The 12,755-nt window shown below is 40.2% G+C and overlaps 1 protein-coding gene across 1 annotated transcript in view; it reads right to left on the minus strand.

Annotated features, from left to right (window-relative positions):
- Positions 1 to 2,789: 2,789 nt before the first annotated feature.
- LOC132515559 (non-histone chromosomal protein HMG-17-like) overlaps positions 2,790 to 12,755 on the minus strand; it is a 69,004-nt gene continuing 59,038 nt past the window's right edge. The window contains exons 2-3 of the mRNA XM_060141943.1: positions 3,089 to 3,292; positions 2,790 to 2,853 (exon numbers count right to left, since the gene is read on the minus strand). Of these exons, the coding sequence (XP_059997926.1) occupies positions 2,790 to 2,853; positions 3,089 to 3,292 (268 nt within the window). The remainder of the gene's footprint in view (positions 2,854 to 3,088; positions 3,293 to 12,755) is intronic.

Here is a 12,755-nt window from a genome sequence, read left to right on the forward strand (position 1 = left end):
CTCCTTTCATATTCATTTGGGGAAAAAACAAAACAAAACAACAACAACAACAAAAATGCTGAACAAAGGATTGAATGAAAAGGCAGACCACAATTCTCCCTTCTCTAAATTCCTTGTATCAAAGCCTGACCTGTGGAAAAGAGGGGGAAGGAATGGAAAGAGGTTCAGGTAAAATCAGACTTGAAATCTCTTACTCCATATGTTTCTTTGTCTTTTGCCTCTTCTGGTCTCTGACTTATCCTAGCTTCTCTCTTTGTGTCTTTGTCTTTGTATCTCTCTCAGGCTGCCTTACCTACCTTCTACTCCCTCCAGCTTCCTATCCCAATCCCTGCCCTGCTCTACACGCACCATGAACAGTGGAGAAGTTCTATCTGAAATCTAACGTGAGTGATTTCTTTTGAAGTGTCTCACTTGGAATCTGGGGAGGAAATTTTGTATGGAGGGATCATCAACGTTCATAGTCCCCAACATTCCTCCAAACTTTTAGACTTCTTCATGAATCTTTCTCAATTTTCACCTTGGATGAAGTGAGGATGGAAAGGAAATATGTAAGAATAGGGATGGGGTGTATTGGAGATAGGATGGAGATAGCAATGAAGATTGAGATTCACCAAGGATGAGTATTGGAACGGGATAGGAACGAACCTTGGAAGAAGCAGGAGCTGGTGATAAAGATGGATGAAACTGAAGATAAAAATGAAGATGGAGATGTGGGTGGAATGGAGACCAGATAGGGATGGGGATGGGTAGAATCTGAGGATAGAGAGGGGGATAGAGGAGGAGAAGGATGGGAATGAAAATGAAGATGGGAAGATGGATCTGTAGGGATGGGGGAATGGAGATGAGGAGAGGGGTATAGAGATGGGGATACGAGTGGAGGTAGAATGGGAGTGGAAATTGGAATAGGATGGAATCATAAAATGTGTGGCATCAGGTTGGAGATGATGATTCTTATGAAGTCAGGATGGAAGTAGTACACTCCATAGCCTCCAGTTGGTGGGGTCTCCTCATCCAGTTCTCTTGAGTAGGTAACTGGCAGTGTAGTGTAAATTCAGCTGGTAGCCACTGGCCTATAGGAAACTCCAAATCATGGGAGTACAGGCTGCTCCATGGTAGTACTCTCTTGCTACCCTGCCATCTCTATCCAGTTTCCTTTCTTCCTGCTCAACCAGACACAGAAGGTAGACCAAGTCCATTTCATGTCCAGCATGGGCATGAGATGCCAGTCTCCTTGTGTGATTACCTCCAATATCCCTACAAGTGATTCTCTTGGACCACCCTTTCTTGGGGAGGGGCATGAAATCTCCTCCTCCCCAGCATGAAGGGAAAAGAAAAGCCATATCTCTTCTCCCTAGGCCAAAGACTCATATGTCTGATAACCCCCCTCATTCCCTCTCTCCTTCCTCCTTTTTTTCTGCTTTCTTTGAGAGGGGGTTTTGGAATGGTGGTTAGGGATAGCAGAGCCAGTGGGTTACCTCTTAAGTCCTCAAACAGGTGGCCAGCCCTTAATTATCAGAACACCTGATGCTGCCTTGTTCTCAGCTTTGGTCCTAATGGACCTTCTAGAATAACAGGAAAAAGTCCATTTCAACATCTTTTTATAACCATTGTCATTGAATTGATCGAGCTAAGAGACGGTCAGACCAGATTTAACTGAGAAATTGTTCTCTCCTCCAGGTACAGATGTGTGTGGTTTTTCCCAGTATGAACTGAGAATTATCAGAAAAAGGTATGTTCTTATGAGGTACAGTCATGGATGGTGGAGGCTCTATATTGACTCTATTTGAATGTGCTCCTTGTATAAACTAAGTTACAAAATCTCCTAGGAGAATGTCCCCAAATGCTTGTAGCCTGAGGCAGTCTTCCTGCTCTCATTATGGGCATTTATTCCAGCCATTGCCATACTTCTTGAGGAGACTTTGGCTCCAGACTTTAAAGAATAACATTTCCATGGAAGGTAGTGGTCTAAATGAGGAGGTACCCAGGGCTGGATAGTCCTCTTGGATAACAGGTAGGTAGGTATGGGCTTCCTTTGTCCAAACCCATACTTTTCCATTGGCCAGTTTCTACACTAATACCACACTATCTTTTTAAAAATTACTTTTTACTTTTTATACAATTTTGAAAGGTTACACCCCATTTACAGTTATTACAAAATTTTGGCTATGTTCCCTGTGTTGTACAATACATTCTTGTAGCCTATCTTATACCCAATAATTTGTACCTCCCACTGCGCCACCACTATATTGCCCCTCCCCGTCTCCCCATTGGTAATCACCAGTTTGTCCTCTACATCTGTGAGTCTGCCTCTTTTCTGTTATATTTACTAGTTTGCTGTATTTTTAGATTCTGCATATAAGTGATATCATACAGTATTTGTCTTTCTCTGTCTGACTTGTTTCACTTAGCATAATGCCCTCCAAGTCCATCCATGTTGCTGCAAATGGCAAAAATTTATTTCTTTTTTATGGCTGAGTAGTATTCCATTGTATATATACCACATCTTCTTTATCCATTCATCTGCTGATGGAGACTTAGACTGCTTCCATATCTTGGCAACTGTAAATAATGCTGCTATGAACATTGGTAATACCACACTATTTTAATTATGATAGTTTGTAGTAAATACTACTCCCTAGTAGTGTGGGTCCTACTGTCTTGGTTTTTCTCAGGAGGTAATTGGTAATTCTTTTTTTTTTTTTTTGCATTTTTATAAAACTTGATTTAAAAAATAGTATTTCAAAGTGTACACTCACCAGAAGTACACAGTTATCAAAAATGCACTCACTTTACTTGGTATCTCCAGCACCTTCAGCTTTCTGTGCCTGGTCTGTTTTGGGATCTCCATTTTCTTTTTTTTTTATTCTTTTGCGGTACGCAGGCCTCTCACTGTTGTGGCCTCTCCCGCTGCGGAGCACAGGCTCCGGACGCGCAGGCTCAGCGGCCATGGCTCACGGGCCCAGCCGCTCCGCGGCACGTGGGATCTTCCCGGACCGGGGCACGAACCCGTGTCCCCTGCATCGGCAGGCAGACTCTCAACCACTGCGCCACCAGGGAAGCCAGGGAAGCCCTGGGATCTCCATTTTCTGCAGGGTTATTCCCATCCTTACCAATATCAGCTTTCCCTTTTTTCCCTTTGGGTACCTTCTCTCTCTTCTTTGCAGGGGCCTTTTTAGGCTTGGACTCTGGCTTTGGAGGAACAGGTTTAGCAGATAACCTTGCAGATCTTCTCTGTGGTTTGTCCTTCATCTTGGCTTTATCTCTAGCATCCACTTCAGACTTTTTCTTGGGCCTGGTTGAGACGGGACATAGGCTCTGGACACAGGGATGCAGTGGTGCACCAGCTTTGGTCAGTCAAGGGGTCACTTTCGCCTCTCTTCTTTACTGCTCCGGTAATTGGTAATTCTTATCCATTTACATTCCCACAAATATTTTATGACATTATTGTCATGCTGGCCTTTTCTTTGGTATTGCATTGAATCTATAAATCTATTTGAAGAAACTAAATATGTTACTCTTCCAATACATAAACATATCTTTCCATCTATTTAGATCTTCTATAATGTCTCTCATTAAAGTTTTATCATTTTCCCTGAAGAGGTCTTGCACATATTTTGGTAGACTTGTTCCTAGGACTTCCTTTTTTTTTAATGCCATTGTGAATTTTTTTTTTAATTTCAATTTTTGCTTTCTTACAGGAATGTATTTAGAAATACAATTGATTTTTTTTTTTTTTTTTTTTTTTTTTTTTGTGGTACGCGGGCCTCTCACTGTTGTGGCCTCTCCTGTTGCGGAGCACAGGCTCTGGACGCGCAGGCTCAGCGGCCATGGCTCACGGGCCTAGCCGCTCCGCAGCACGTGAGATCTTCCCGGACCAGGGCACGAACCCGTGTCCCCTGCATCGGCAGGCGGACTCTCAACCACTGCACCACCAGGGAAGCCCTACAACTGATTTTTTAGTGTTGGTTTTATATCTAGCAACTGTGCTAAGTTTTAATTATTTATCTTTACATTACTTAAGGTTTTTAAATACATATAATCATAGGATCTGCAAATAATGCCAGTTTTGTTTCTTCCTTTCCAGTCCTTTATCTTTTAATTTTTTTTCCTTTTCATACATCACAGGCTATGACCTCAAGGACAACATTGAATAGAAGCGATGATTGCAGGCATTCATGTCTTGTTCCAATCTCAAAAGGAAAGCTTTGTTGCTTGCTCCAGGGTTTTTGTAAACAGCTTTTATCAGACTAAGGAAATGTCATTCTATTCTTAGTTTCTTAGGAGTTTTGGGGAATAGATATTAAATGTTATCAAATGCTTTTTCTATGTCTATTGAAACAGTCATATGCTTTTTCTCTTATGATTTGTGAATGTGGTGAATCAAGTTGATTGATATTTTGAATGTTCAAACTAAAGGTATTTTATTAGTTGGATTTATACATCTGAAATTCTAAATCTTGGTTACTACTGGAACAGCTTCCACAAATTTCAGATTAATTTTTTTTAATGTACATGTTAGAGGAGGAACTCTCTTACATTCAACACCAACATCTCTTTTCTGAAACCTCCAGCCAGTCTTCTCCTACAGTTACCTGAACAAAAGGGTACAGGTCAATGTTCCACTGCTTTAACAATTAAATCCACTTTAGTTGTTTCCTTTAAAAGTATGTAGTAAAATTGCAAATCAAAAGAGAAAACTGGAACCATTTACAGTTTGGTTGGAAATAGAGCTTATTTCACCTTGATGTGATGTCTTTTAATACATATTTGGCAGAGTTTCCATAAATCTCAACAACTTAATTCCACTTACTAAAATTTCATAGGAAAATCCAATTTTTGAGCAGAAAGGGCAATCTAACCTCTTCTTTATCTGTTACCACTTTTTAATTTTCTAAAAGAACAGTTATTAATAATTTCTAGCAATTATCATAGCTTTTTTCCTCTCTAATTAAAAAAAAATCTCAAGTGCACATTGTTTCTTTAGCTTAAGTAAACAGAATTTTTGAAAGCAGAGATTAAACCTTCTGGGCGTTTAGGTGAGTTGGCAGAAATCCTGACCTCTCATTCTTATATCCAGCAACCACACCCACCAGCTGTTACACAGACACTGAAACAGTCTGTATCTCTCTAGCTTTTGAAAGACTTTGTATATCTCAAAAGTTTTGAGTCTGTGAAGGGATAAATAAAATGTCGTATATACATAGCGTGGACTATTGTTCAGCCTTAGAAAGGAAGGAAAAGGGTGGGGGAATTGAATGAAGGTGGTCAAAAGGTACAAATTCTAGTTATAAGTTAAATGAGTACTGGGCATGTAACGTACAACATGGTGACTATAGTTAATGCTGTTGTATGGCATATTTGAAAGTTGCTAAGAAACTAGATCCTAAAAGTTCTCATCACAAGGAAAAAAAATTTTTTGGTAACTATATGAGGTAGTGGATGTTAACTTATTGTGGTAATCATTTCACAGTATATGTATGTCAAGTCATTATGCTGTACACCTTAAACTTATTCAGTGCTATATGTCCATTATATCTCAATAAAGGGGAAAATATTAAACTAAATTTTAAAAGGAAGGAAAGTTTGACATGTGCTGTAACATGGGCGAAACTTGAAGACATTATTCTAGTGAAATAAACTAGTCACAAAGAGTGCATGATTTCCCTTCTATGAGGCACCCATAGTAGTCAAATCCATAGAGACAGAAAGTAGAATGCTGGTTGCCAGGGGCTGGGTGGGAAGAAGAAATGGGGAGTTGTTTTATGAGTATAGAGTTTCAATTTTGCAAGATAAAAAAGTTCTGGTTGCACAACAATGTGAATATACTTAACACTACTGAACTGTACACTTAAAAATAATGAAGATGGGGCTTCCCTGGTGGCGCAGTGGTTGAGAGTCCACCTGCCGATGCAGGGGACGCGGGTTCGTGCCCCGGTCCGGGAGGATCCCACGTGTCACAGAGCGGCTGGGCCCATGGGCCATGGCTGCTGAGCCTGCACATCCGGAGCCTGTGCTCCTCAATGGGAGAGGCCACAACAGTGAGAAGCCCGCGTACCGCAAAAAAAAAAAAAAAAAAAAATGAAGATGGTAAATTTTATGTTATGTTTTACCCTAATTAAAAATAAAAACAAAACAAAAAACATAGAGTCTATATCTGTAGCATCTGGCTATTAGTTAACAAATCAGTTTTCTTTTTCCTTTGTGGCATCATCAGTATTTTTTTTTAAAGACACTACTCAATCTTTAAATAATGACAGCTGCACTTACAGCTTAACAGTATAACAGCACAGGAAATCCATTAGGGGTAGGAGTTTCATTACTAAAGATGAGTTGAGCCCTTTGCTGAGTGCAAGCTTGAACAGATTCTTTGGGGTAGATGGATCTGTGTTTCTTTAAGGGATGAATTGGGAGGTCATGATCCATTTTCAAACTCCTTTCCTGCCAGTATCCACATCTCAGCTACCTCAGCCTGGACAGCTCCTCTAATTATATCTGGGGTGAAATCCTTATGGCCTGGAGTGTCCATTAATGTCATAATTTGGTTTCCTACTTTGTCACGTCAATATCGATCCCTACTTCCTTTTCCCTGTCTTTGCTTGTGTCATCTGAGACTGCGCATATGTGAACAAAGATTTGCAAGGCTTTTTAGACTGCTATTTATATCTGTGCATAGTTCTTTTGTTTATATTACCCAGAAGCAGCAAATGGCCCATCAATGACATCATCAACCAGACCAATGACCGCCAGGCTAAGCAGCTGATCCTCTTACACTTTCGCCATTTCTGCAGTAACAATGCGCAGATCTTAGTGGTTTGGAGCAACAGGGTTTGTTTCACGCTCAGGTTAAAGTTTGGCTGCGGTATTCACATTTTCTTCATTCTGGAACCCAAAAGGGTAGAGCGGTCCTTATCTTGGACACCCTACTCGTATCACAGAAGGATCAATGGTAGAACCACACAATGGCTCCTAAAGCTTCTGCTTGAAAAGGGCGTGGGTCACTTTTGCTCACATTTTATTGGCTTAAGCAAGTCCTTTGACCACGCCTGATGCCCATAGAGAATTAGAAGTATAATTCTCCCATAGGATGGGGCAACCAATAATTGAGATCAATGACATAGTGTGCTAATGCTATGTTTAAGATTTTTGTATTTATATTTAGGGGTGAGCTTGGCCAGCCTATCATCTTCCTTCCTCAAATTGTCCTTGTCGTGCTCGCTTCAGCAGCACGTATACTAAAATTGGAAAGTGTCCTTGTCAGGTTTTGGCATCGAGGTTACGATGGCCTCATAAAATCACATGGAAAGTGTTCCCTCTTCATTAGTTCTCTGGAAACATTTGTGTAAGATTAGAATCGCGTCTTCCCTGGATGTGGGATGGAACTCACCAGTGGCAGTCAATCTGCCATCTGACTTCTGTTTGGTTAGCACCGATGGAGCATTCCTCCTACAGCAGCTCTTTCACATCCTGTGAAAACAAAGAGTGATATTCGCTAGCACCCAGCAAAGCGGATATGAAATGTCACTTCTTCTGGTCATATGATTATTGCCATTGTTAAATCCAGCCTACTTCCAATGCCAACAAAGAGAGAAGCTCATGATGGCTTTGCAGTTATTAAAGCTAACACCACTCTATGTTAACCCCTCCTAAAATACCAACAGGTTCGTGAGATTCTCAAGGAAAGTTCCCCTCAGGAAGTTCCGGTTTCAGCAGGAGGATGTAAAGAGGGTCCCTCTGCTTTTCACATACTGCACACAAGAGGATGAACTTATTGCTCTTGTTCCAGCTTATTCCTTTGCTGCTCATGAATCTTATATTTAATCCTTATTCTACTTGGTGTGATGCATAATTGTAAACCATTGTGGAAAAACAGGAATTTTTCACCTCTGGAGGAGTAAAATTTTCTATGGTCCTTTATGCTCTGTATATGCCTTACCTTTTGCTGTAGCCACCTGCTCTGCCCCCACCCCAAAAATGTACTGTTCTTTAAAAATCTTATACTGACTTTCCATGTAGAAATGCTACTCAGAAAGTGGTTTGTGAACCCAGCAGCATGGGTGTTACCCGGGAGCTTCTTAGAAATGCAGAATCCCACGGACTTCCCTGGTGGCACGGTGGTTAAGAATCCGCCTGCCAATGCAGCAGACAAGGGTTCGAGCCCAGGTAAGATCCCACATGCCGCGGAGCAACTAAGCCTGTGCGCCACAACTACTGAGCCCATGTGCCACAACTACAGAAGCCTGTGCGCCTACAGCCCGTGCTCCACAACAAGAGAAGCCATTGCAGTGAGAAGCCCGCGCACCGTAACGAAGAGTAGCCACTGCTCACCGTAACTAGAGAAAGCCCATGCGCAGCACCAAGATCCAACGCAGCCAAAAATAAATAAATATATAACTAAGAAATGCAGAATCCCCGGACCTACGGATTCAGAGTCTGCATTTTAGCAAGATGCCCAGGGGTCTGTGAGCACACTAAAGTTTAAGTGCTCTAGCTCAGGGGTCCGCAACTGCTCCCCCCCTCCACCAGCCACACTGCAGGAGGTGAGAGGCGGATGAGTGAGTGAAGATTCATCTGCCGCTCCCCATCGCTCGCATTACTGCGTGAACCACCCCCACTCCCACCCCCGTCCATGGAAAAATTGTCTTCCACAAAACCAGTCCCTGGTGCCAAAATGTTGTGGACCGCTGCTCTAGCTGATGCCATGGCCCTTTACCTTTGCCAGGTCACACTACTGCTTTTGTCCGCCCACCCCCTATCAATGCCTTTCCTCTGGCAATTCTGTCTGCCAAATTCAGGAAAGGACACCAGGAGACTGCTGTCATGAAAATTTGACATTGTGCTTTGTGGGTTTTTTTTAATCCCTTATAAAAGCACTATTTATTTTAAGAACTCTTTCATTGTGAAATATAACACATGTTAAAGTGCATAAAATATAAATGTAAAGTACAACTAATTCTTTTTTGTAATCAAAATGTATTTTTGTAGTCTTTCAGCATGTTTTAAAATAGAGATATTGTTGACATACAATATTATATTTGTTTCAGATGTACTACATAGTGATTTGACATTTTTGTACATTATTAAATGGTCACCAGGATAAGTCTAGTTACCATCTGTCCCCATACAAAGTTATTACAATATTATTGACCATATTCCTTATGCTGTTTATTACATCCCTGTGGCTTATTTATTTTCTAGCTGAAGTTTGTATTTCTTAATCCCCTTCATCTATTTCTCCCCCACTCCGCCCCTCCCCTCTGGCAACCAGCCATTTGTTCTTTGTATCTGAGTCTGCTTTCGTTTTGTTTTGTTTGCTTGTTTTTTAGATTCCACATATAAGTGAGATCATGTGTTATTTCTCCTTCTCTGTCTGACTTATTTCACTTAGCATAATACCCTCTAGATACATCCATGTTGTCACAAATGGCAAGATTTCATTTTTTATGGCTAATATTCCATTGTATATATATACCACATCTTCTTTAGCCATTCATCTATTGATGGGCACTTAGGTTGCTTTCACATCTTGGCTATTGTAAATAATGGTGCAATGAACATTGGTTTGTATGTATCTTTTTTTGTTTGTTTTTTGCGGTACGCGGGCCTCTCACTGTTGTGGCCTCTCCTGTTGCGGAGCACAGGCTCTGGACGCGCAGGCTCGGTGGCCATGGTTCAAGGGCCCAGCCGCTCCATGGCACGTGGGATCTTCCCGGACCGGGGTACGAACCCTTGTCCCCTGCATTGGCAGGCGGTCTCTCAACCACTGCGCCACCAGGGAAGCCCTGTATGTATCTTTTTGAATTAGTGTTTTTGTTTTCTTTGGGTAAATACTCAGAAGTGGAATTGCTGGATCATATGGTAATTCTATTCTTAATTTTTTGAGGAACCTCCATACTGTTTTCCCTAGGGCAACCACCAATTTACTTTCCCACAAACAGCGCATGAGGGTTCCCTTTTCTCTTATTTGTTGTCTTTTTGATGTACAATGACTAATTCTAATGTGAACATTCATTTAACCACCACCCAGATCAAAAAATAGAACTTAGCTAGCACCCCAAAGGCAGCCTCTCACCCATACAAGACTTCCCTCCAGATCACGTGCCCCTTTCTATCCCTAGAGGTAACTATGATCCTGAACTTTATGTTAATTACTTGTTTATTTTTCTTTGTAGTTTTATCACATATATATGTCTCTAAACAATATAGTTATTTTGGCTTGTTTTTTTGAACTTTATACAAATGATATCATTTGTATCTTGCTTCATGCACTCGGGACAAGATTCATTTGTGGTGTTGTAGTTCATTCATTTTATAACTGCAATATAAGTATCATAATCAGGAAATTAATACTGATACAATACTAAATGGCTTTATTCTTTGCCAATTATACTAATAACATTCATTATAAGCACAGAAAATCTAGGACCATGAGTTACATTCAGTTGTCATGTCTCAATTCTTCTTTATTCTGGAAGAATTCCTCAGTCGTTCCTTGTCCTTTATGATCTTGACATTTTTGAAGAGTACATTTTGAAATGTCTTTTAATTTGGGTTTGTTATGATGTTTCCTCATGACTAATTAAGGTTATGCATTTTTTGGCAGGAAAACAGGGTAAGTGATGTGCCCTTCTCAGTGCATTGTATCAGAAGATGTATGATATCTGGTGTCCTTTTACTGATGATATTAACTTTCACCATAAATTTCTTCACTATAAAGATAAAAAATATAATTTTATTGATATGCTAAAAATATTTTTATTGATATGCTAAGAAAGAGAAAATGAAATCATATTAAATGCTCAATAAAACCACAAAAGGCAGAAAAAGAGGAGAAGGCAAAAACAGGAACAAAGAACAAGGGCAACAAATAGAAAATAGTAATAAATATGGTAGATATTAATCCAACTATATCAATAATCATTTTAAATTTCAATGGTCTAAATACACCAATTAAGAGATAGAGATTGTCAGCATAGATAAAAGAACATAATTATATGTTTCTACAAGAAACCCACTTTAATTTTTCTTGGTATAAAATACTTTCATTTTAGCAAGAGGGAAGGAGTATGAAGACACTTGAAGGAGATCAGAAGTTATGTTCCATACTCCAACTTGATTTTCCCAACTGGATGGGATTAAGAAACCCATTCTAAATATAAAGACACATATAGATTAAAAGTAAAGGTGTAGAGGAAGATATACCATGCTAACAGTAATCAAAAGGAAGCTGGAGTAGTTGTATTAATTTAAGACGTAGCAAACTTCCAAGCAAGGGAAATTATCAGGCATAAAGAGGGGCATAACGATAAAAGGGTCAGTTCTCCATGAAGACGTAACAGTCCTTCTTGCGTATGCATCTAACAACAGAGCATCAAAATATGTGAGTCAGGGGTTTCCCTGGTGGCGCAGTGGTTGAGAGTCCGCCTGCTAATGCAGGGGACATGATTTCGTGCCCCGGTCCGGGAAGATCCCACATGCCGCGGAGCGGCTGGGCCCGTGAGCCATGGCCGCTGAGCCTGCGTGTCCGGAGCCTGTGCTCCGCAGCGGGAGAGGCCACAACAGTGAGAGGCCCGCGTACCGCAAAAAAAAAGAAAAATGTGAGTCAAAGCTGATAGAAGTACAATGTTTGAAATAAATGAATCCACTTTTATAGTTGGAGACTTCAATACTCCTCCATTAAAAATGGACAGATCCATCAGGCAAATCAGTAAGGACATAGGTGAACTCTATAGCACCATCAATCAACTGCATGTAATTGACGTCTATAGACTATTTCATCCAACAATAACACAAAACACATTTTTCATAAGCTCACATGGAACAAGACAGACTACATTCTGGGCCATAAAACACACCCTAACAAATGTAAGAGACTAGAGATCATACAATGTCTGCTCTCAGACAACAATGGATTTAAACTAGAAATCAATAACAGAAAGATAGCTGGAGAATTCCAAAATACTTGGAGGTTAAAGTTACAGTTTTTCCTTTCACGATCAATCAGTACTTTGTGGGGAGAATCTTTGAGACTCTGTTAAGTTTACCCATTAGTTTTAGTATCTTTTGAGGATTCTTGCCTGAATCAATTATTACTATTATGGCTGCCAGATAGTAATTCCTAATTAAACCATCCTTCTACATTTATTAGTTGGCATTCTACTGAAAGGAATAGTTTCTCCTTCTCCTTTGTTTATTTATTTATGTATAACAGTATCAACTCATGGATTCCTGTTTTACTCAATGCATTCTAATCCATATTCTCACTTATTTTGATGCTTGAAATGTCCCATATTTGACCAGAGGGAGCCACTTTAATCTAGCTCCTGTGTCCTTTTGACATGTCACCATCCTTCCTTAAGTACTTTCTTAATTTCTGCCACAAAAAGATTGCCCAAGTTCATGTGTGTTTTCCCAACCCCAGCCTTCAAGTGTTGGTTTCTCTTAGCGTGGATCTAAAGCAAGATCTAAACACTAGAGGAGCTCCTTGCTACTAAGGTGTTACTGTTTTTAGACACTCTTAGTGGACCAAGCTAAGAAATATGTATATACATATACACATACACACACATGTCCAAACCGTGAATTCATATGAACACTTCCAACTTTAATCCAATAACACAGGGTTCATTCTAGCCTATCTTCTTTTCACATTTGTAACTTCCTTCTCCAACAGTGAGAAACCTGGCTTATATATTCAATCCTGGAATACACAGAAAGAGAAGTTTCAAAAACTCTAGCCCATACCATTGCAAAAAACC

The sequence above is a fragment of the Lagenorhynchus albirostris genome, chromosome 2, assembly GCF_949774975.1.
Source record: "Lagenorhynchus albirostris chromosome 2, mLagAlb1.1, whole genome shotgun sequence".
Classification (NCBI taxonomy): domain Eukaryota; kingdom Metazoa; phylum Chordata; class Mammalia; order Artiodactyla; family Delphinidae; genus Lagenorhynchus; species Lagenorhynchus albirostris.